At 40.3% G+C, this 24,912-nt stretch overlaps 1 protein-coding gene across 4 annotated transcripts in view; it reads right to left on the minus strand.

The window, feature by feature from the left end:
- The window catches only part of col7a1 (collagen, type VII, alpha 1), a 63,363-nt gene that overhangs the window by 37,234 nt on the left and 1,217 nt on the right, over positions 1–24,912 (minus strand). For all 4 annotated transcript variants that reach the window (XM_051414493.1, XM_051414494.1, XM_051414492.1 and 1 more), the window contains exons 2-40: positions 14,919–14,991; positions 14,611–14,791; positions 14,346–14,502; positions 14,141–14,234; positions 13,857–14,015; positions 13,546–13,703; positions 13,060–13,189; positions 12,845–12,964; positions 11,629–11,784; positions 11,242–11,361; positions 11,002–11,151; positions 9,050–9,166; positions 8,461–8,607; positions 8,163–8,288; positions 7,900–8,046; positions 7,308–7,430; positions 6,797–7,063; positions 6,526–6,669; positions 6,309–6,440; positions 5,950–6,096; positions 5,458–5,592; positions 5,206–5,355; positions 4,985–5,121; positions 4,762–4,888; positions 4,492–4,635; positions 3,971–4,131; positions 3,681–3,722; positions 3,492–3,518; positions 3,353–3,397; positions 3,083–3,187; positions 2,928–2,999; positions 2,795–2,830; positions 2,647–2,700; positions 2,444–2,518; positions 2,131–2,244; positions 964–990; positions 810–863; positions 627–698; positions 489–548 (exon numbers count right to left, since the gene is read on the minus strand). In XM_051414493.1, coding sequence (XP_051270453.1) covers positions 489–548; positions 627–698; positions 810–863; positions 964–990; positions 2,131–2,244; positions 2,444–2,518; positions 2,647–2,700; positions 2,795–2,830; positions 2,928–2,999; positions 3,083–3,187; positions 3,353–3,397; positions 3,492–3,518; positions 3,681–3,722; positions 3,971–4,131; positions 4,492–4,635; positions 4,762–4,888; positions 4,985–5,121; positions 5,206–5,355; positions 5,458–5,592; positions 5,950–6,096; positions 6,309–6,440; positions 6,526–6,669; positions 6,797–7,063; positions 7,308–7,430; positions 7,900–8,046; positions 8,163–8,288; positions 8,461–8,607; positions 9,050–9,166; positions 11,002–11,151; positions 11,242–11,361; positions 11,629–11,784; positions 12,845–12,964; positions 13,060–13,189; positions 13,546–13,703; positions 13,857–14,015; positions 14,141–14,234; positions 14,346–14,502; positions 14,611–14,791; positions 14,919–14,982 — 4,476 coding nt within the window. In that variant the 5' untranslated portion in view covers positions 14,983–14,991. The remainder of the gene's footprint in view (positions 1–488; positions 549–626; positions 699–809; positions 864–963; positions 991–2,130; positions 2,245–2,443; positions 2,519–2,646; positions 2,701–2,794; positions 2,831–2,927; positions 3,000–3,082; positions 3,188–3,352; positions 3,398–3,491; positions 3,519–3,680; positions 3,723–3,970; positions 4,132–4,491; positions 4,636–4,761; positions 4,889–4,984; positions 5,122–5,205; positions 5,356–5,457; positions 5,593–5,949; positions 6,097–6,308; positions 6,441–6,525; positions 6,670–6,796; positions 7,064–7,307; positions 7,431–7,899; positions 8,047–8,162; positions 8,289–8,460; positions 8,608–9,049; positions 9,167–11,001; positions 11,152–11,241; positions 11,362–11,628; positions 11,785–12,844; positions 12,965–13,059; positions 13,190–13,545; positions 13,704–13,856; positions 14,016–14,140; positions 14,235–14,345; positions 14,503–14,610; positions 14,792–14,918; positions 14,992–24,912) is intronic.

Below are 24,912 nucleotides of genomic sequence, written 5' to 3' on the forward strand. Positions count from 1 at the left end.
ACAACTCCTGGATTGTGAGGCACAGAAGCATAATTTAATGTGTATCTATCCTTACAGTAGGCCACATATTTTATGTCATTCTGCCAGTTTATCCAATATTCATAAAATGTAATGCCAGTTACTTTAATTCTTAAACACATTGTGCAATTGCAGCCATATTTTAATGGACTATGCATAAAGGAGCTTGCGAGATCCTGCTACATTTAACAACAATTTGCCTACAGGTGGCACTACAGCATCATGTTGAATTCAAATGACCACAACATCACTAACAAATCATCCTTGTACAAACTGTAGAACTCCGAGGATCTAGGTATTCTCCAAAGGTAGTTTACAATGAGATGCAGATGAGAAAGGTTTGAAATTGTGATGGGAGTAAAGAGGATTGTGCAGACATGGCAGAGGTATGTACTAACAGTGCTTTCGAGAATTCACTGTATTCATCATCATGACATCAGCCATCTAAAATTGATATGTGTTCAACATACCCTGTCCCCAGGCTCTCCTTGCCTGCCTGCAGGTCCAGGCGGCCCCTCAGCACCGTCGCCCTGAAAAACAAAATTTTTTCTCTGAGATGAACACCTCACATGCTCAACCACTCATACACTGAATCAATCTGCAGCTACCTTGTCTCCTTTGCTGCCCTGTGGTCCTGCTGGCCCTCTAGGACCCAGAGCCCCTGAAAGTCCTGGGGTACCCTGATAATAAAAATGCAATTAGTAAATGCAAAATACACCCTCCCACATGTGCACAGAGTTCATCTGCAAACTAAACAAGTCAGCACATTGGCAGTGATTGACAGTGCTCACCGGAGAGCCTTTCTCGCCCTTCACGGCCACCCCGTTACCGACTCCTGGAGGTCCCTGTCAGCAAAGAGAGATAAGAGCTGAGAATTATTATGCTCGCATGCTCCTCAGGACATTTCTGCAGTGAGAGGACATGTTTGGTGATGGTGTGACTCACCCTCTCTCCTGGGCTGCCCTTTTCTCCCTGCAGAAAGAGAGAGAAAAACAAAGAGAGAGCGAGAGAGGATGCTGAACATTGTTGTTAGGGAAAGTTTCCCTATGATATTCTACACACATACTCACAAGTTGATTCATACACAAATAATCCACCTCTCTGCTGTTCCACACAGTATCACAGTATAGGCAAAAAAGGAAATAAAAACCGATGACCAAACAGTACCAGAAAGAATTATTGTAATAACAGTAATAAGTAATTGGTCATTCTTTGTGATCCACAAAAACTCATTAATCATCATTAATTACTGAGGAATTGAAGAAAATTTTGTAATGATAGTTTGCTCCGAATGAGAATCAATAATTTGAAATAGTGTGATTCATGTACGTTTCCATAGAAACTGTCTTTACAGATATGTACTGGAAATACCATCAGTATCTGACTCAACTATCAAATATCAAGTGTTTTGGATGCATGGGGAAATACTGAAAGAGTGAAGTCTGTGTGCACTCTTCCTTTTCACATTTTCAAGGACCTATATCTATAAGATCTATATAATAACTGCTCAAATTAAAATCATTAGTATCTCAATGCTACCACCATGTGCATGAGTCTGACAATAACAGTTTCATCTTGCATCAGTGGTTGGAGCCAAAAGACTCCATTTAGAATTTATTAAGGCCTCTAAAACACATCAAGAAAAAGGAAATCTAAATGAGAGAATACCTTAAGGATACATGTGCTCTCATCAAAGATTTCAAAATTGCATCGGTTATTACAATTATCTGATGCCTAGTTACTGTGACATGACAAAACTACAGATACAAAATCATTTTTTATCTTTTGTTTAAAACAACCAACAGAAATACATTTTAAAAACATAAAAATGTCTTTTAAATGCCTGTAAACCAATCAATAATGTAAAAGTAGATAATCTAACACTAGATTAGTAATTTCATTGATTTAGCACTTGGTTAAGATGTGAGCAACATCTGACAAACAGGGTGAATATCTTATGAGGCTAGTTTTTAAGACAGATGTTCTCGCTGCATCTTTGAAAAACGTAATTTTGCATTTACGAGTGAAAGCCTTTAAGAGATTATATCAGCAAACTAATGTTACTTTCTAAATTGAGATAGGTGGAGAGAAGCAGCAAGGGAGGAAGCACACCTTGATGGAGAGTCCTGGAGTTCCTGGTAAACCTGGGCGACCATCCTGACCTGGTGTTCCCGGCACTCCAATGGCACCTTTGGTCCCATCACTACCTGGCCGACCTAGAACACCCTTAGTACACAACACAAACACTGGCTAGTATACAGAAATGACTTGGTACATCCAAAACATCTAAACAGCAACCCCCCAACCTCTCTACTGCACCTGGGCATCATTTACAGAGGAGAGTGTGGAGGGTTTGTGTGATTAATGCTAATGTGATCGCCTAATGGTTGTTTGAGAACATTTTGCTTTCCAGTTTGTTTCTTACCGGTATTCCTGGGATGCCTGGCTCTCCTTTTCTCCCTGGAAGACCTCCTCCAAAAACAGCTGAGCCCGGTTCACCCTGATGCATCAGCAAAGTACAGTAAACACAAACACTTTGTTCTCTGTCTCTTTCAAACTGGCACAGAAAAACTATCAGCACTTGTGAGGTGTGTTAGAAAAAAGGTTACAAATTATCACTCAGCTCACCCTTTCACCTTTATCGCCCTTTGGCCCTAGTGGTCCTGTCCCACCGGGTGCACCCTAGAACAATAGAAAAACACGTAGGAAGCACTTTACTTCATATTAAGATGTCCATCAAACAACTCTGCAGGTAAGGAGAACAAGGGTTACTCACTGGGTCACCTCTAACACCGGGTAGGCCCTGGGAACCCTGCAGACACAGCAACAACATTATTTTGTTACCTCTATGCTAACACAACAACATGAACACGTCCAATGGGTCTGTAGGTCATGGTCCTTCTACTCACCGGGATACCTGCGGCTCCGGGGGAACCTGGTCGTCCTGGCAACCCTGAACTACCATCAATGCCAGGAAAACCCTAAACAGAAAACAAACCACTAATTACTTCAGTCCTAATCAGGCATGTTTGTATAGTTTTTGTATGGCCTTAGATGTACTCACTCTCTCCCCCTTCTCTCCTTTCACACCCCCTGTGGGTTCAAAAGGGATACCTGGGCGCCCTTCAGGTCCTCTGGGGCCCTCCCTCCCAGGCAAACCATCACGACCCTACATCAAACACACACACACACACACACACACACACACACACACACACACACACACACACACACACACACACTATATTTGTATGTACAATCAATATTACTTTGAAAAATCTATATAAATGTTGTGTAGAGGAATCATCAAGGTCAGTGTTAATTGATGACTCACAGGCTCTCCCTTGCGTCCATCTGCACCATCTCTGCCTCTTTCACCCTGTGGAGTCGAACAAAAAATGGCACCATAACAGCTGAAAATACAAATCACAAGAACGGCACTAAAAAACATTTAGCATCTTCCTGCACTGTACCTTCTCTCCACGATATCCCCTCTCACCCTGAAAGACATCGGAAAGATTTAATGTAGAGATTATACAGCAGGAAGAAGAAGGCAAGAGACAAGGAGGAATAAAACTTGAGGGATTTTTCTGTCAGTCATCAGATTTACAATATATTTCATCAAAGCTGGAGGTCCTTAATACAGTTAGAGAATAACTCACCTGCGGGCACTGAATGGGACACCGGTCTGGACCTGGAACTACCTAAACAAAACAAGGACAGAAATGTTAGGATGAGATGAGAGTTTTTTTGTCTTATATCCTCATTTATAACTGTAATTCAGTTCAATTAAAAAGCTGTTGTCAAATAGCCGAACTGGGAGTCAGAGTATCGTATTAACACAATAATGTGAAAATATGTTGTTTTGGTCATTACTATGTCAACTGCATTCAGAGCAGGAATAAAACAAGATTATAAACAAAATATACGCCTTTTCACAGTTTATATCTACCTCTGCAATCCCACAGAGCAAGTCTGCCAGATCAGTATGTAGGGTGTCCAACTGCGCCGCATCACGGGTATAAAGGATGTTCTGGGTGCTGCCATCCGTCACCACCCGACGTAGCTCCTCAACATCCGCCTGGTCTACACCCACTGCTAACACTGTCACGCCTAGCAGACACACATCAGCAGATTTGTCTCACTGGGGAAGATTTTTGCACTTGTTGTCAGTGTAAAGTAAGACATTAGTAGACACTAGTACAATAATATTTAATTATTATTATTCTGATTATTATTATTATTATATATGTTTTTCAGATTGCTTAAGTTCCAGATCAGTGGCATCGATCACAGGGCCATTTACTCGAGACAGTTTTTAGAAAAGTATTTTTTTAATCAGTGTACATCCACTTCTGTGATGGAAATCTTGAAAATAAATTGTCCAGATGCAACCAACTATAGTGATCTAGGTGCAGATAGTTACATCAAACCAAGCTAAGTTTCATCCTACAGATGACTCCTCCAGCACACCTGTAGTCCTGAGATTGCTCGCTGCCACAGTGAGGTTGTCAGCTGATTTTTTGTCAGCGATGATGACAACAGCACCAGGAACCCTCTGTCTCCGTCCAGCAGTAGTGGTCAGAAGGTACTGTCTGGTGAATGTCACCGCCTCACCTGCAGAGGGAGACAGACAATATCACAACTGCTGACACACACACGCGGAGCAACTACAGAGATGAAGCTCAGAAAGACAAACACTAGGAAGGACATCTATGTGAGAGGACAGAGTAAAAAACTGACCGATGTTATTCCCTGGGCTTTCATCAAAGGGTGTGGACTGGATCTCTTGAAAAAGTGTGTCAGACCTGCCATGGCGATTAAGCAGGAACCATATTTTGGGTCTGTAACCATATACTACAACTCCCATCTGAAACAGGAAAAAAATAATCCAAATGTTGGCAGTGCACGGCTAAAATCTACCTTTCAACATCCTGTTTTGAGATTTGTTCTCCAAGATCAGTACCTGTGAGTCGCGGGCTCCAATAGTGTTGAGTGACCCCGCTGCACTTGTGAGGAGTTCACGCAGAGGTCTTGCGAGGCTAATCCTATCGGTTGATGCCGGCACCAGGAACACCACATCCAGACGTCCGTCCACACACACTGTCAGACAGAGACGTTTGCATGGGTAAATAAGGTATCAAAAGGTGTTTATAGGAATGGTAAGGGCATGTATTGGTGTGTTACCAGTGCGTTCATCCACAGAGCTCTCTCTTCCGAGTCCACTTGCAAAGGTGGGCTGCACAGTAAAGCGGTATCGGCGGCCCAAACGCAGCCCAGTCACCAAGTAAGAGCTGGACGCAGCAGGGAGCGTAAAAGACGAACCTCGACCAGTATCTGAGGAATGTGAATAGTTAAAATGGCAGGACTGTAGCGCAGGCACATAAGAGTCCAAAATAAATATAAATTATAACGCGTATGTATAATCATATTTTTCACCTGACTCTTCTCTCCAGCGGAGAATATATCCTGTGGCACCTGGTAGTGGATTCCAGCCAAGCCGCACAGAATTCTGGGTAACCTCTGCCACTCGCAAAGTTGTAGGTAGTGAGGGAGAGGGGGTAAATTCACCAGCTGTGTACAGAGAATCAGTAAATACACAGCGATGTAAACATTTTGACATGTGATTTAACATTTCATCCAATATATCAGTGGAAATTTAAGACCGTATATGCTGCAGGGTATAACTTGGTGACTATTGGTATGTTTTAGGGAAAGACATTAGACAATGTATTACTAAGGTCTACAATACAGGCAATGTAGTATGTTATATTATACTATATTCAGCCTTTATGAACTCTCATTTTAATTAAAAACATCAAGTAATATTACATCCATAAATTATCTTAAGAACACTTTGAAGGCTTTAAGACACTAGGCCTTTTTATTAAAACCTTGAAATAATGTCTGAAAAATATGTACAGTACTCACGAGTGGTGACTCTGACAGACACAGGGGTTCCCTCTCTGTTTTGAACTAAAGCCAAGACCTGCACCTCATACTGTGCTCCGGGGTCCAACCTGTCTAAATCCACTGTTGTCACATCTCCCCCCACAAGCTGACTCCTCTCTGCACCACCTACAGCAGCACATAAATAGGCAACAGTGAGTACTGTAACACAGACTGGCTGCCATAAAACATCCAAAACAGAAGAAAACAACTTATATCTCAATCAAAATTTAACATAGCATGCATAGTTTGAGGGCAACTTGATTCTTTGAAAGAAACTTTTATTGTTCTAAGATGTGATTTAAAGGAAACTATAAATAATAGAATAGAAATAGATCTACCGTCAGTTCTCTTCCAGGACACACGATAAGCCGTCGCTCCCTGCACACCAACCCAAGTGATTCGGACAACCTCTCCACGTGTCTCTTGGACTTGAAGTGAGGTCACAGTCCCAACCACAGTCTGATCTGACTCTGAAGGACAGCAAAGGAAACACTCAATCAGAGATTCTACTCATAGTACAACATTAATGTGTATTTGACAGATTCAGTTTGGTACCTGTTCTGATAACCAGGGTGGAGGGACTACCCTCTCGAGAGCCAATCAGTGAAGAAACTAATATGCTGTAGGATGAATCTGCCTGTAGTCCATCAATAGTGTAGGAAGAGACGTCAGCGGCCACATTACGAGTTGTTTCAGTTCCTACACCAAGCAAAACATGGCAGACAGAAGAAAATGTAGACATTTGTGTCTTTCTCCAACTACATACATGTGAGTCTAGTAGAAAAGTTGTCATGTATTTGAAGTATTAATTCTAATCAGTGCTTACCATCACCACGCCGCCAAGTGACCTTATAGCCAGTTGCCCTAGTTGTAGGCGACCATGCAATGCGTATCCTCTGAGATGTGACATCAATGACACGAAGGCCTGACACTGATCCACCATTGGGATTAGTCCGAGAAGACAGTGTGACCACCTCTCCGACGCGTTGATCAACCACAGCTGCAACACCAATTACCAGAGCCTCATCTGGTTGCAGGCCGTCTATAGTGAAGGTCGTGGCCTCAGCCCCGAGAAGACGGGACTGCTCTGCACCTGTGAGGCAGAAAATATGGGGATATAAAATCATGCATATAAGAACTGACTATGAGTTAAAAAAAGAGAAAAGTAAAGATGTGAAACTTCAAAGTCAGCTTCAAAGTCTGTTCCTACCCTTTTTTAAACTGAGGTAAATGAGGTAAGATCTAAAAATACAGCTTACATCTTCAATTCAATGTAAAAGACTAAATATAATAGTGCTGGATTCAAAATAATAAACCCACAACCAGTCAGCACTTACCACTGCCTTGTCTCCAAGTAACCCTGTACCCTGTTGCACCAGTAACACCTGTCCAGGCAATTCGAATTCTCCGACTGTTTGCATTTGTCACTCTGAGGTTAGTGACTCTGCCGGCACTTTGCTCTGAAATGAATGGCGTAAAATGGCAAAATTCAATATAAAAAGAAAGAAAGCCTGAGTATTTCACTTCTAGGGCAGCAACAGGGACAAAAGAAAGGTTGTCAAGAATTTCAACCAAGGCTTTCAAAGATGTTCACAAATATTCAGACACATACTGAATAACACTTATATTGTATACATAATGTGCTAATATACAGTGACTGTGAACAGCATTTAAAAAGGATCCAGTGGTGTTAATATTGCAAGATAAACGAGAGAAGAGAGAGAGAGGATCACACTCAAGAAACTCATTGTCAAATGTCAAGATAAAAAGGATAAAGCAACCATGGAAACAACGGAAGAGACTAGAGGATGTATTATATCAAAAATTAGATGGGAATTGTTTAGTAATCTGCTATCTATAATTGGCCGTTTACAGGAGCAGAAAAACTGGATGATGCACACAGCAGCACAGTGTCACTGCTCGACCCACCTGGTTTGATGTAGACAGTAATTGGGTCTCCTTGATTTTCTCCCACCAGCGCTGTGACACTGACACCATAGGACACTCCCACTGTCAGGTCTCTGAGGTCAAGGGTTGTCTGGTTTCCAGGGATAATCCGGATTTCTTCTGTTCCCGCTGACATGACATGAAACACACAGACACATCATTTTCACAAGCATTTTTTCATCGTAATCACGCACTTACTAAATAAAAATGAATAATAAAATAATGAATGAAATCAGACAGAGTACCTTCTGTGTTCAGGATAACGATGCGGTACTGTGTGGCCCCGGCTACACCCGTCCAGCCAAGTCTGACAGTACTGCCCAGAGTCTCCACAACTCCTAGATTGGACACTTTCCCCACTGGCTGTTCTTCTGCAACATCAGAAGATTAGGACACTCATAAAAAATACAAAGAAGCATTTAAGCATAGATAGTATCTACATGAAAACATATTCAGAATTACTTGGAATTTAACCCCAGCTGGTTTATGACCTATAAATCACTCGAAATTCAGGGTTTAGTGCCGCCTGACTGAGTTACGGACCTCTGGATGAGGTGGAGACAGGTGTGGCCTCCTCACGACCTTCGAACAAGGTGTACAGCGTGATGATATATTCTGTGTTGGGCTGAAGGCCTGTTAGCTCATAGCTGCTGGTGCTTCTAGGAAAGGACAGGGTCTGGACACGGCCTCCTGGAGACAGAGCAAAAGTCAAAGATCAGAGGATTTATATTCACTGTACCTACAGTATCAGTGTATTCTTCCTACTGCTGTACTTGCAACTTAAAAGAGGAGCTAGCATTTAATACATTATGATGCTATATGTCATTCAAATCATGCAGCGATAAAACAATGTATTAGTCATCATGACACAGGGCCACATTGCATCTTGTTGTCTATATTAAAACAAGTAAGGTTAATAGAAATCAAAATGACAATACTTTGCATCAACAGGAAGTTTAATGCAATACATTTTTTCAGCACATATCATTATATATCAGAATTATTTCTTGATGTGTGATCATAATAATAACTGTCCATATTGCACAGCCCTGCTCAAAACTGCAGAATGTTTGAATGTAAGTACAAAAAGAAAATTGAACGTTTGAGCGTGTAGGTGATATGCACATCTGACCTTCCCCCTCCCTCCACTCCAGGCGGTACCCTTGAGAGGACTGAATTATTCTCCAGGTGAGGCGAATGGAGGAGGGGCCAGTGGTAGCTGCTCTGAGGACCTGCTGCTCCTGTCGCTCTGAGGGAAACACATGTTACGTAATATGTTTGTAATTATTTAATATGTTATAAGTAAAGCTCTACTCCCATCATTGATGATGTTAAAGCATACGTTCATCTTTTTCCAAGTCTGTCTTAATAATACTGAAATGCCTGAACACCCCTTTTATTTGTTGCTGTGATCAGTGATGGGGGATAAAATCCACAGTCTCTGTGATGGGCAAAATGCTTAATCAATACACACAAAGGCAGCATTAGCATCCACAAATAATCAGATATGCTTTCTAAACATAATAACACAACTCACAAATTTTGTTTTTGCTCAAAAAGAGGCGATGTTTCTAAGTGTTACTAAAAAAAGTGCACAAGTCAGATGGGAAGCAGTATGAGCACAAGAGTATTGTATTAATACAGACTTAAAGAAAATTAAAATATCCTTTAAATACTCAGTACATTGCCCTGGCAATAAACCTAATTCTCATTGTGATTCTGATTAATTGCAACTAATGTGGCTGAAATGTGAGTATGTACTCACAAACCAAAATAAAAAACACGTTGATTTATTTGTTGTGTTGAGTTGTGCCATCTTGTTTAGGCTCAGCCAACATAAGCTAGCACAAAAAATATTAAATACTATTTTGAGGAAGAACCAATATTCTACCATTTACAGCTAAATAAATGATAGTTATGGAGTTTTTCACTTCAGATAAAGTACCACACCCCTGCCTCAGGCTGCTGGTGTGGTGGACTTTGTTAAAAGGAGAAATGCTTCCTGTGAAAAAGAGCAAAGTATCAGCCCATAGGTCAGTCCCATGGGACAGATATACAACCTGTACTATACAGTAGTAGGCCACAGGTCTTGTTGGTGACGAACATAAATCCACAGGAAAGGAGCAAACAGGCCAAAGAACAAAGTCTACAGACAGCAATAGGTACCCACTGATGTCCCCTTTAGGCCTGAGAGTCAGACTATACCCTAACCCTTGAAGTTTTGGGAATGTGGTAGAAGATAAAAAAAAGAACGTAAACTTTAAATGTCATGCAGTCTTTCAAATATTGTTTAGGACTTAATCAGAGACCGTATATAAAATACAGACCATATTTATATACAGTCCGTGGCTAGGCTTCATACATGTTAAAAACATACATCCTCACTAAAAGCCAAAGAAACAAAAGTCAACATTTTATCCTCATGAGAAGGAACAGGCAACTCATCACAAACCACAGACACAACAAACTGTTGTTAATCTACTAGTTTAAACAGGAACAAACAAGAGAGAAACAAGTGGAGCTACAGTTTAAGTTACTGTGGTGTACAGTATATAGAGGACTGTATATCTCTCACTTCTTTGAGAGCAGAATTAGGCCACAAGAAGGTTTTCACTCTTTCATTTCTGCCAGCTCTCTGCTCAGTGCAGCAGGCCCTGCGATGAGTCAGTCTTCCTTCAAATAGCACTAGTCCAACACCATATTGGTATTAATCACGAGATACAGATGGAATATGTGTATAATGAGTGCGTAGGTGTGCTAGAAATGTCCCTAAACAAAACTAAACAGGCACACATGTAGGTTTTCAAAAGAGAGACAAACAAACACCGGCAAAGAATGTAGGGCATCTTGACTCACTGTGCTTCCTGTCCTTTACTTGGCAGGACACAAAATAAGGCAACCACTAGTTCAAAAAGCATCTTTTACGACAATTACTAATCTGAGAAACGAAGGGACAAAAAAATTTAATGTAATTTAGTGTATTGTGGTAATTTAAGGTTTTGGTGGGTGTGTAACTGTGAGTTTTGAGAAGGTATAATTCACAGGGAGTATGGTGTTGTAATGAACTGCTGAAACCACACCTACCTATCTTGAAGCTGGCTGTTGCTACAGGGCCCTCAGTGTTGCCCTCATACAGTGGGATGATAGTGACGATGTACTCAGTGTCGGGCTGCAGTCTGGACAAAGTGTGAAACTCGCTGTCACCAGCAACCTCCACAGTCTCCACATTTCGACCTTTGTGAATAGAAAAAGAAATTGTAAAAAAACAAAAAACACTGACTGGTAGAAAGGCAAGAGGTTGTTTGATGTCGGCTTTGTCCTAACCTGTAAATGGTCCCCAGACCAGACGGTAGGCCCGCGCACCACTGACGCCTCTCCACCGCAAACGCACACTACCCTCTGACTCCGTCTCCACTGCTAACTGCTGCACTGCCTCAAGGCGCACTGACACATGCAAAAACATGAACACAGACACTTTGAATAATATTTGCCAATTATACTGAAACCCAATACAAACCACAAGGACATAGTATCACAAATAGTAATGTATTACTGTACAGATACTGTACCTCTCAATATTGCTTCATTTTGTAGCTTTATTACAGAACTGTATTAAATTGTGTCTACTGATGATGACTGACAAAATTACAATCTATCACCCCAATATAACAGTATAAAAGGCATTACTGATGGGCTGCAAGGTGGACTCACGTGTTCGGGCGTTGAGGGTGGACGGGGATGCAGAGTTTCGGGGGAACAGTGGGTAGAGACTGATGACGTACTCTGTGTCGGGCAGAAGTGACTCCAGGGTGATCGATGTGGAGTCTGCAGACAGAGACTGCTCCAACAGCTGAGCTGCTGGCTGACCTGCTCTTCCAACCACACAATAGACAGGGCGCATAGAAGTTGAGGGCATGAAGGAGAGCATTGTGCCCTAATAGCAAACACAGATTATACTGTATACTACAGAACGTTTTCAGACAAATTAACTGACAACAAGCTGCAAAAATACATGTATGGGAAGTGTCCTCCCTTCATTAAGTTGACCGCATTTTTACCAAAGCGTAAGCATGGCGGCAAGCCAACTGTAGACAAATAATGTTCAGAGGTTATGCCAAATTTGTGTTTATGTCTGTGTTGTCTACATGTCCTATATGTGTTTACATGTCTGTCAATGTTTCTTTGAATGATCTGTGTCAAAGGTGCGTGCTTGCTAGAACCGGCAGACGCAGGAACAAGTAGGAACATCACACCTCTCATTACTGGATACACACTGACTTCATTTAAATACTCTCACACACATGCCAGCCTAACTACTCCATGTGAGACTGGCACTCCTGCCACATGTTCGGAAGGATAAACTGTTTATATCAGCCCCCAGGGGCCACTTTTCTCCCCTGAATCATGGTATAAGCACCCAGACATCTTGAGACTGATCCGTGCCACACCCTGTCTCTAGAAATACAAGGACAAAATTACTGACGATCTGTGACATAAGTAAAGGTTTTCCCTGTCTATCTAATTTCAAGACTGGTGATGATAAAATGTATTTGATATTTTAGGTAATGATTGGACAATAAAATCTTTACTGACAGCCAGAGCCTGAGGGAGATAAGGTGTTAGGGAATCTCATGTTCCCCACATTCAGCCTTGACTGCTGCACATTCTTGACATGTTTCCAACTTGCCATCAACAGGTTAACTGTTATTGACAACTGTAGTGTCTTTCCCTCCTTAATTTTTTACTGTAATCCTTCATTCTGTCAAGATTAGTTTTCGTGACCTGATAATTCTGTCAACTGACAACAAAGGCGATGTTTCTAAGTGTTACTAAAAAAAGTGCACATGTCAGATGGGAAGCAGCCAGAAAGAGAAAGATAGCGATAGACAGAAAATAGGAAATTGATGTATGTGTGAGTGTGCCCGACCTCGGGGTCCATAGGTGAGTCTGTAGCCCTGGACAGCAGATGAAGGCTGATCCCAGCCCACAGAGAGAGAGAAGAAGCCTGCCTGGACCAGACGCAGACTGGAGACCCCTGGCAAAGACCCTATATGAGAAAAAAAAATTGCAGGTATTAGGGTTAACATAAAAGAGAATGTGTTTCAGTAGATGTCTCTCTGCTGTCCTTCACTTTTTACTCACTGGTTCGTTGCTTGGCAGAAACAGATTCTCCTACACTGTTGGGGTATTGGGCAATAACAGTCACCAGGTAGTCGGTTCCCGATCTCAGCTCTCGTGCTGTAAAGGTCCTCTGACTAGCAGAGACAGTCTCCTGCAGGGAAGAGAGAGAGGTCACATTTGTAAACAGTAAAGCCTTAAACAAGTTTTTGCAAAGTGAATGACAGCTACATAATGCTAGATGGTGGAGCTATGCCATTCTTCAATCTTCCTTATATCTGCCAGGGTACACAGAAGGGAATTTCACTCTTTGCTCTGCCATTGTTTAATCTCTACAGCATCTACATGAAGAAGATCCACCCATTAGACAGGTTCATACTCAGCCTGAAGGCACGTGTTTCTCTTGCAAAGCAGGATTGACTTGGCTCCTAAAACCGCTGTTGCTACTTCAATCTAGGTCATACCAATCATCCCCATGTGTCACGAATACTCCACAACACCTGGACTCACCTGGCGCAGTTCTGCTGTGATGGGCTGACCCAGGCCAGAGAGAGGCACATACTGGACCACATAGCCACTGACAGGCCCCCCTGCTTGACTCCAGCGAAACCTGAGAGAATCAGATGTCTGGCCTGTGAACTGAATGTTGGACGGACCAGAAAATGCCTCTGAGAGGAGGATGAGGAGAGGGTGGAAGCAGAATGAGACATAGAATTAAAAGCAGGTAAGGTCTGACAGTAAAGTCTGAGATAAATGTCAGATACTCTATTTGTGTGTATTTTAGTATGCTGATGTCATTCTATTGAATTTAGCCCACATACCATCGCTAGCGTAGACTCCTCCTGCTTTGGAACACACTCTGGGACTCACAAGAGGAAGAAGTGTGTTCAGCAGCTTGAAGTCCCCAACAAAGGAGGTGAAATCACTGCTGGGCTGGGAGGAGATCTGAGCCAATTCGTTCCTGTCTGCACTCTTTATACCTAATAAACACAAAAACAATTGGCGAAGATAAAAAGAAATCACAGTAATTTCAGAAGCATATGTCGAAAAAAAAAAGCCAAACTACTCTGAGTAAGACAGGAGAAATTGCAGGTGAGACACGTACCGACCGCAAAAACATTCACTCCTTGACTGCGCAGCTTCTGTGCTGGGTCCTGCACACTGTCCTGTGACTTCCCATCTGTGATCAGGATGGTGATCTGAAAGTTAAGTAGGACCCACAGGCAGAATTATAATACAATATGTTTGTTGCTATGTTAAATCTGCAGTTTTATAATTATGAAACATCACAGAATGGCAGCTCCTCGGACCTTAGGGACCTCCCGACTGGACGCAGGGTTGAAGAAGTTATCAGCAACAAACTTGAGACCGGCACCAGTGCGTGTGTTTCCACCCTTATAGTTCAGATTCTGTACAGCATTGACAAGCTCAGTGCCATTCAGGTACGTAGCAAATGTAAATTCAACTCTGAAGGGAGAGAAATGTGCATTAATACACAATTGTGCACCTGCAGTAAGATCCTTTGTCACTGCATGCACATGATATATTGAGGTAAATATGAATCTTGTCAGTCACCTGGAGGTGTCACTGTACTGTATGGCCCCAAACCGGATCCCTGACTCGCCGACAGAGCTGGCAAATGGCTTGACGATTCCAGCCATAAAGCCTTTTACCTGCAGGAAGTTAGCTCGGCCAATACTGGAAGACCCATCGACCAGGAAAACAATATCTGCTGCTTGCACATTATTACACCTGCCTACAAATACAAGTGATGGAGAACACATGTGAGCACATACAAACATACTTTCTGTGGCACACAAACACTTGAGGAGAATTATTGGGACTGTTGTTATAGTTGGGAGGAGAATTAGAGTTATTTATACCCTGTGCTGAAGCCTGTTTCATGGAGGACAGGAGGACAGTCACAATGAAAACCCAGCTCCACATCTTCACAACCTGGGCACACAAAGGGCAAAAAAACGTTTTATTATGTCTGAAACAATTACAACTCACTACAAATTGTGATATTGTGCTGCTTTAAAAATTTCCTTTAATATCAGTCCATTAACTGGTAGTTAAAAAAACATTTTCAGTGTACATAACTACTCCTTCCTCCTCATTTCTTCGTGTCCCCAGGTCCTATTAGTCTGAGTTGTAAACATCTCCTGTTAAATGAAATGCTGCCATCCCTCAGCTTCTTACTATTCATCCCCATCGAATTTCCTGTTTCTGCTAGTTGCCTGATCTTGTCACTTTCCTGTTCAGCTGCATCCCATTAGTAATTTGTTCCTCAGCATATGTTGAGGGTAGTTCAGCCCTGTTATTTGTCAGATTGTCTATGTTGCCTTAGAGTCGTAGCCATTGTTCCTGCCTGTACCTGTTCTGACCCACCTAGCATCTTTTATATCCTGCCTGCCAGTCTCCTGCCTTTGAACATGTCTTCTTTTCAACTAAATGTCTGTCTGACTACCGGGTGAAGTCTCTTTTATTATAACAGCAAAGCTTCAAAAGTCTTCTTAAGGTCAACGTTCCTTTTGCCTCAAGGACCCTGAGGTTTTAGCATTGCAGTGACACTAAATAACTCTTAAACTAGCATAATGACCAAGACTGGAGCTTGTAGTGTAAGTAAGTAAACACACATTCGCAGAGTGCTCTACTGGTCTACTTAATGGTTCACACATCTATTGCTACTGCCACTGTTATCTGTTGCCCATCCCAATATCAGATGGTTTCCTGATTAATGTAATAATTACAAGGAAAACATTACATTAAATAGGAACTATTATCATGAAAACTTTGTGTCACTACCAACATCAGATGCAAGACATACAGTACAATTTGCACATCATTGGCAAATACACGTAAACCGGTATGCAAAAACTAATTCTCCCTTCACTGCAACCCTGAAGCTCAGGTAATAAAATATGAATTTTACAATAATCTAATATGGTTATAATACGGTCTGTATGGTGGAAGTCCACAGTGTCTAACCCAGATGAATACTTTCATGCTCTCTGGCTCTCTACACCATACTTATATACCATACCACAATAATTATGTTTGTGAGTAATGAGCAGGATATCCGACGTCCTCAGCGCCCCACATCTTACTTCTGGGTGAGCTTTCTTCGTTTAAGTTTAAACGCTTCATTTTACTGGCTTTGTCATCAAGATTATATTTTTTAGCAATGTTGTTACATAATGACTGAAAACAACAAATATCATAGACAAACACAATACAACATCAAACCTTCTGAAGACACCTAGTCTTCTTCCATTTCTAAACCAATTCCTTTCTCATTCTGCCTTCTCCTGACAGTAATACATTAATATTTTAAACATACAGGACTAAGTCATGAATATTATCTGTTATCTGATATCTTTTACCATACATTACTTGTAGTACTTATTGCATTTACCCTGTAAACTTGTTTTGTTTTGTATTGTTGTTTTGACGTTGATGGTTTTTATTGTATTTCCTTCTAAAAGGAAAGATTTATGCACAAAGTACTTTTGAATTTTTTGTTTAGTTTTGAACATCACTCTCCATATGTCCCATCAGGACATTCTGTTTTGACTAGAATTAAGTGGTATTATAATGAACAGAATCAATCAAAATACTGGTTCCTTCTGGCTTATACTTAAGACTTAAGTATCCACCTTATTTCTAGCCCAAATTATATCTTGCTTGATTTATGGACGTGACTTCCGGCGTGTCCTGTCACTGAACCAGAACCGGCCATTTCAATGGTACATTAATTTTCTCTCTTAGAGCGACTGGGAAATAAAACATCTGGGAATACCACCTGTTACAAGCCAAACAGGAAGATGATACCATCCCTCTGCCTTCTACTGAGCCTTCTACTACTGAGGGGTTTGGGAGGACAACCTAAGCATATTTAGATACTTTGACTCTGTTGCTACTGACAGTGAAGCAATTACCAATCAGAAAAGCTCTAAGGCACATCAATACTTTCACAATGTTTTGTAAAAGGAGGTGGGACACAATCTTATCTGCCTTAAAGGAGGCATAGAGCCTTGTCAGAACTGTATCACCAGGCATGGGTTTTAGTTTCAACGATAGGTGAAATAGAAAAAACTGGGTAGATGTGTTGCACACAGCTGAATGTACTGATGTGCAGAGGAAGTGGAATGCATGCACAAGGCAGAGAATGCAAAGCTGAAAAAGGTGAAGCACATAAATTTAAAACGAGAGCACATTCATCCAGGCTCATCAGCATTAATGTATCTGCAGAAGGCTCCCCCAAATTGTCAGGGATAACACAGAATTAATAAAATTTCTCCCTCTGGGATGGCTCCACTATTTCAGCTGCAGACCGATGGTCTTCTTTAGCTGTGTCACATATTAGAATAACGGGTCTTCTCAGATCCAGTGTTATCTATAGATACCCTATATAGAAAACGTACACTCACCTGTAAGAAGTGTTTTACTCTTTACAAGCCCTGACTAAATATTAGCCTACTGCTACTTCCACTATCTCTCTGGAAGATACACACATAATCATTAGACATTTTACTTTCAAATATTGAACTGTGGGCGCCTGGTTAGCTCAATCGGTAGAGCTGGCGACCCATATACGCAGTGGCCTGGGTTTGACTCTGACCTGCGGCCCTTTGCTGCATGTCATCCCCCCTCTCTCTGCCCCCCTTTCCTGTCTGTCTTCAGCTGTCTCTCTATCAAATAAATGCATAAAGGCCAAAAAATAATACTTTAAAAAATATATATATATTGAACTATCTAACATCAGTGGTCCAGGAGTTCTCTGTGACATTACTGCACGCTGTGACAAAACCTGAAAAGACTGCCAATAGATCGTCCTAAATGTTACACACTGGACCTTTAAACTTATACTGAAGCAGCCAGATTAAATTATTATCACTGGGTTGTACATATTTGGAGATGAAAATCCATTAGTTTGAATTGTAACTTCCAGTCCAGTCCAAGCCAAACTTGTCACATGGGTCTTCTAGAAAAATTGAAAATGTGCCAACATCAAATGGATTGAAAAATACTTCACAACATTCCAAGACTTTATTGATGATTATAATTTACACAAATGTCCATACCTTAAAAATAAATGTTTATTTTAAAACTTTAGTATTTCTTTCTGACCACAAGCATCCTTCCTATTATCACTAGCTCTACATTATAAAGGGCATACATGGTACACTAAGACATGTAAAAAATATATGGAGAGACACAAACTAATAAATGCTGCCTAGACATTTTCTCTTTCTCAAGCTTCACTGTCCTAACTCACAGATTTTGTGGCTGTCTTTCGTTAGTGTGTGTCTGGAACGCAGAGCCAGAACCTTATGGACAATATGTACCATTTTGAAAAAATGCAACAGAGCTTTGCTGTTCTTTGAGACATAGAGACTGCAGAACTTTGTAATTGTAGATTTGTTTTGGCCTCATTCACCTTTTCAGATCAGTGTCCCCAACCACTGGTCACAAGTTATGAACTTTGAACAAATTCCAGTGACAGCTTTCATCTGGTAAAGAAATGCAGTACAGATGGGAAGCATTTCTCTTCATGACAACATCTATTCATGTTCACCTTTTTATAGAGGTGATGCATGACACAGTGGCTACTGCAAATAGCTGACAGATGTTGAGCCAACGAAGAAAACCTCTGATCTACTCTGTAGAGCAATGGTAGCTAAAGTAAACATTGTCAAGAGAAAGACCATGAGAAAGCACTTAAGCTGATGAAACCAAATGTATAAGGGAGAGCAGCAGGACACAAGTGAAGTGATTTTCTGAGTCTGTATGAGAAAGAACATCAACATCATCTGAAATTTGGTTGCTTTCATTGCTTGGCATTTTGGAACGCTGACCCAAACCAGACTGACTGTCAGAACTAGCCCACATGAAAGACAGCTGTAGCTGGTACATGTTGACAGGTCTGATAACATTCTCAGCAGACAGAAAACTACATTAAAGCGCTCCCACTTTGTTGTAGTATTTTGTGTACCAGAGATAGTACTGCTATTATGGCTATTACAAAAGCTATTACAGCCTCAGCACTCAGTAACCAACCTAAAGAAAAACAGGATCTGTTGCCCCTTAAAAGAACAATTTAAATTTTTGGGACATTTAATCGCTTTAGAGAGTTTGATGAGAAAATTGACACCACTCTCAAATCTGTCACATAACCCTTCAAAAAACCACAACTTGTTATATTTACACTTTGCTTTTGCAAGGATTAAACAAACTGAAAAGATATGACATGTTAATTAGTGAGCTGTAGAGGTGTCTCCTGTCTGAGAGTGGTAACAATCCTCTAATCTAACTCTTGGTAGGAAGAGGAATGAGCAGATTTCATCCTATACAATTCCTTTAAGAATTATGATACATAAAGTTTACTACTGTCATACATTGTATACTGAGTATATAGTACACACAGTGCAACAACACTATGAAGACTTGCATAAGTGAAAAAAGACAATCGTTGGCCTCGTCCTCTCTTAATTTGGTGAAGAATGAAAACTTTCAGACATTGTCTGAAGCCAAAAGCTCATAATTACCCATAAATGTTTGTTCCCACCGTAAGATGCAGAGGCCACAAACCCAACAGTTTCAGAGTTTCAGAGAACATGCAGCACTCGCATGAAGCTTAATATGTTCCAAATGTAATGCCCCTTTCCAACATTCAAAGTACTTATTTTAAGACTCATACACTTATAAAATTAAATCATGTACAATTAGCTCCCGGCAAGCCCCTGCAGCTTGCTCACCTTTCATGTTATTTCTCTTTTTCCTGCATGGAATGTAATAAAATGTTGTTTATTTCTGGTTTCATTATGTAAGCCAGGTGTTGAGACCACAGTGCATACCCACAGCCTATTCTGAGCGTTTAAATCTCCGCTCACTTAACATATCATAACTGAAAGGTATTAATGATACGAGGGCCATTAAAAACACCAGCTGACGACTAAAAGAAGCGGTAGTAAACACTGAAAGCATCAAAAGCCAGGTTTTTTTTCCTCTCTTCCTTTTCGTGCCACACCCACAAACCAGACTCTATTTTCAGACCCTATACTCATCTGTGTTTCATACAATCCTGCTGGTGTATATTTTCAAATAATTATTGAAATAACTCACTGGCTAGATCACATGCCAACTGTGGGAGTAACCCACTTCCTCTGATAAACTCTGTTTTTATTACAGCATACGTGAAGATATTCATCACGTCTTTATTAAGTAGTACATTCCTAGGGTGGCCTCAACACCTGGAATTTTAAAAGGATGAAGTAACTGGCTTATGGGTATGGCCGCACCCACTACAGACCACCTGGGAATTGAAGCTAAACACATGGGTTAAAAGGTCAATGACACAGTAGCAAAGAGATGCTAAGACCAATCCTAAAAGGTATCAGGTGAGGACATATTGTGGAAAAAACGATCTGTAAACCCCAGAATTGACAGAAGAAGAAAAGGACTTTTCAGGGACAGGAAGAAAAAGAGATTAGGACTCATCCCAGAGCTTCTGGTGGGAGCTGTACAGAGACTGGGCTGTGCTTTCTGAAAGCTCAGCTCAGGAAGGATCATGGGGTTGTGGTTTAGTAGAGATGCCATTCTCCAAGGGGGGTGGCAGGCCACCGGCCATTGCAGTGGGACAGAGTGCCGGATTGTGTAAGCCCCCTCGGCATAACATCAGTCCAGAGGCAGAGTGACACAAGTGGACAAGGGGGTGGAGGGGTCACAGGAGGGAGGGGTGTCACAGTGAATTACCAAAGTCTCCAGCTCATACACCAGGATTTTGTGTACTTGGTAGCCACAAGCAGCTGGTAGCAAGAACAGAAGAGCCCTGCTATCAGGCTGTCTGGGAGTCCTGTTCTTACTCCCAGACAGGGTGACTGACTCTGTGACCTTTGACCTCTACCCTCAGGTCAAGTGCAGCATCTCTCACTTCCACCATTAATGGATTATCATTCTGTTTCTTCATCCAAAGTAAACAAAAGTACTAAAAACTGTAGCTTTTGAAAATCTCCTGTGACCCCTTGTTGGAACAAGTTCCTAAAGAACCAATGATATTATCCTCCCTTAGTATTTCACAAGCTTTGAATTACTATCAACAAAAGCCAGATGGACTGAATAAGGGAAGTAACCGCATTTGTCAATGGTTTATCCTTCTCATTCAGACATGAATGAACAGACACAAAAAGTCAATACCTCCTGGTTTATAACTAGTTTAATCCAACATAAACACAGTAAGAAGCCATTTAAGCACCAGTAGCAATCAAAATACACACATATCCACTCAAATTAAAAGTTCTGGCTTTTCCCACAAAAACGCCCATTGTTGTTAAAATGGTCTAAATGATCACTCTGAAAATAAAGTTCTCTACCTAATCCTCAACTGAGGGCAACAGAAAATGTTCCCTCACAAACAAACAGTAACTAGCAACTGTCCTCCATAGATGACACACTTGGGATCAGTCCAGAGAAATCCACCACCAGGGTGACACGCCAAGAATGGCTGCAACAATGCAGTGAGTGAAAAGATGCGAGACAGAAAGTGGGAGGGTGAAGGTGAGACGGAGAGGAAGAGTCTGCCCAGAGACATTATTAAAACTTCCATGTCAGTAAGGGGATTTCTCGCTGTTGCGTGAGCCAAACCACAGCAAAGACATGGATGCCCTCAGAAGTGGAACAGACAATTGAAACCAATCAAGGCACAAAGGCAGAGGAGGAAGGTCCGTGTATGTTTTGGTCATTGGATTTTCCTTTCAGAAACGGGTAATAAAAAACAGAAAACGAGTGGTTATTTGATTTTCGTTTTAAAATACAAAAACGAAAATTGAAATACAAGGCGTTTTTCTTTTTCATGGTCAAAAAGGGATGAGCGAAATTTAAAAAATTATTCGATTTTCATTTTCTATTTCATATAACAAAAAATAAAATCACTAGAAAACAGAAACGGAAAAAGGCCTGTTTTTCATATTCTGAGACCGGATGTTGTCATTTACAGGACCGTGCTGTGTAGAAGAAACAGTAGACTAGTAGACTGCGTGAATCAGCGTCAATCCAGCCGTGAGTCCGATCTCCGTGGTCAAATCAGCCGTACTTAAATTCAGAGTGTACAAGTATTCTCAGCATTATGGTAAATGCGGAGAAACAGCGTATTTACTTCCGGTTTTCAAAATAAAGGTATTTAGAACAGTAAGCTATAATTAAAATATGTTACATTAAAGTGTTTCATGCGCCCCTGATGAATAAAAAAAAACTTTATATCAAGTATCTTTACTGCACCAGTGTGGAGAAATGCCAAAATAAAAGTCTCATATTTATGCCTCCAGAGATTGCATATTTGACCATATTTGAGGTACTGTAAAAACATATTGCTCAGTGTTTCCTGGCTACTGATGGTATATTTGACTTTTACACATATGAGACTACAAACATACTTAATATCAAGCATTTTTACTGTACCAATTTGAGGAAATTCAACAATAAAAGTCCATATTTGTACCTCCATGTGGCATATTTTCATATATTTGAGCTACTGTAAAAACACTTTGCTCAATAATTCCTGGCTATGGATGGTATATTTGACTTCTACACATCTAAGACTACAAGTATACTTAATATCAAGCATTTTTACTGTACCAATGTGGAGAAATTGAAGAATAAAAGTCCCATATTTATACTTCCAGATTCCATATTTTCTTATATTTTTGAGCTACTGTAAAAACATATTGCTCAATATTTCCAGGCTATGGGTGAAGCATTTTCATTATACTTCAATAATGATGCAGTAATCGTGACAAAATTTCACACAAATGTTAAATAACATCTTGATAATATAAACACTAAACACTAAACACAAAATCCTACACAATTCTAATTTGTTTACTTTTCACACAAAATGCAATGCCAGTCCACATTCTTCTTATTTTGCAGCTCTGCTGTGTCCATTTGTAGGTAAAAGGGAAAAATAATTAGTTTTAACTTCAAAACACCATTGTACCTACTGTCTCTTCCTCACATATTATTTTTTTATATTATTCAGTGTGACAGCTGTTGCAGGTGGTTCCACATACAGTTTACATTTTTACAGTAGCTCAAATATAAGAAAATATGGAATCTGGAAGTATAAATATGGGACTTTTATTTTTCAATTTCTCCACATTGGTACAGTAAAAATGCTTGATATTAAGTATACTTGTAGTCTTAGATGTGTAGAAGTCAAATATATCATCCATAGCCAGGAATTATTGAGCAAAGTGTTTTTACAGTAGCTCAAATATATGAAAATACCACTTGGAGATACAAATATGGACTTTTATTTTGGTATTTCTCCACACTGGTGCAGTAAAGATACTTGATATAAAGTGTTTTTTTATTCATCAGGGGCACACAACACTTTAATGTAACATATTTTAATTATGGCTTACGGCTCTAAATACCTTTATTTTGAAAACCGGAAGTAAATACGGCGTTTCTCCGCATTTACCATAATGCTGAGAATACTTGTACACTCTAAATTTAAGTACGGCTGATTTGACCACGGAGATCGGACTCACGGCTGGATTGACCGCAGTCTACTAGCCTACTGTTTCTTCTACACAGCACGGTCCTGTAAATGACAACATCCGGTCTCAGAATATGAAAAAACAGGCCTTTTTTCCGTTTCTGTTTTCTAGTGATTTTATTTTTTGTTATATGAAATAGAAAATGAAAATCGAATAATTTTTAATTTCTCTCATCCCTTTTTGACCATGAAAAGAAAAACGCCTTGTATTTCAATTTTCATTTTTGTATTTTAAAACGAAAATCAAATAACCACTCGTTTTCTGTTTTTTTATTACCCGTTTCTGAAAGGAAAATCCAATGACCAAAACATACACGGACCTTGTACACTCACATTTAAGTGCGGCTGATTTGACCACGGAGATCGGACTCACGGCTGGATTGACCGCAGTCTACTAGCCAACTGTTTCTTCTACACAGCACGGTGGTCCGTGTATGTTTTGGTCATTGGATTTTCCTTTCAGAAACGGGTATTAAAAAACTGAAAACGAGTGGTTATTTGATTTTCATTTTAAAATACAAAAATGAAAATTGAAATACAAGGCGTTTTTCTTTTCATGGTCAGAAAGGGATGAGAGAAATTAAAAAATTGTTCGATTTTCATTTTCTATTTCATATAACAAAAAATAAAATCACTAGAAAACAGAAAAACTGTATAGTACAGTAGTGTGAAATTTTGTCATGATTACTGCAGCATTATTGAAGTATAATGAAAATGCTTCACCCATAACCAGGAATTATTGAGCAATATGTTTTTACAGTAGCTCAAATATAAGAAAATATGGAATCTAGAGGTATAAATATGGGACTTTTATTCTTAAATTTCTCCAAATTGCTGCAGTAAAAATGCTTGATATTGAGTGTGTGTGTAGTCTTAGATGTGTAGAAGTCAGATATACCATCCATAGTTAGGAATTATTGAGCAATATGTATTTACAGTACCTCAAATATGGTCAAATATGCAATCTCTGGAGGCATAAATATGAGACTTTTTATTTTGGCATTTCTCCACACTGGTGCAGTAAAGATACTTGATATAAAGTGTTTTTTATTCATCTTGGGCGCATGAAACACTTTAATGTAACATATTTTTATTTTAAATGTAATGTTAGGTTCGAATTATAGCTTACTGTTCTAAATACCTTTATTTTGAAAACCGGAAGTAAATACGCCGTTTCTCCGCATTTACCATAATGCTGAGAATACTTGTACACTTGAAATTAAGTGCGGCTGATTTGACCACGGAGATCGGACTCACGGCTGGATTGACCGCAGTCTACTAGCCTACTGTTTCTTCTACACAGCACCGTCCTGTAA

The sequence above is a fragment of the Dicentrarchus labrax genome, unplaced genomic scaffold (genome assembly GCF_905237075.1).
Source record: "Dicentrarchus labrax unplaced genomic scaffold, dlabrax2021, whole genome shotgun sequence".
NCBI classification, from domain to species: domain Eukaryota; kingdom Metazoa; phylum Chordata; class Actinopteri; family Moronidae; genus Dicentrarchus; species Dicentrarchus labrax.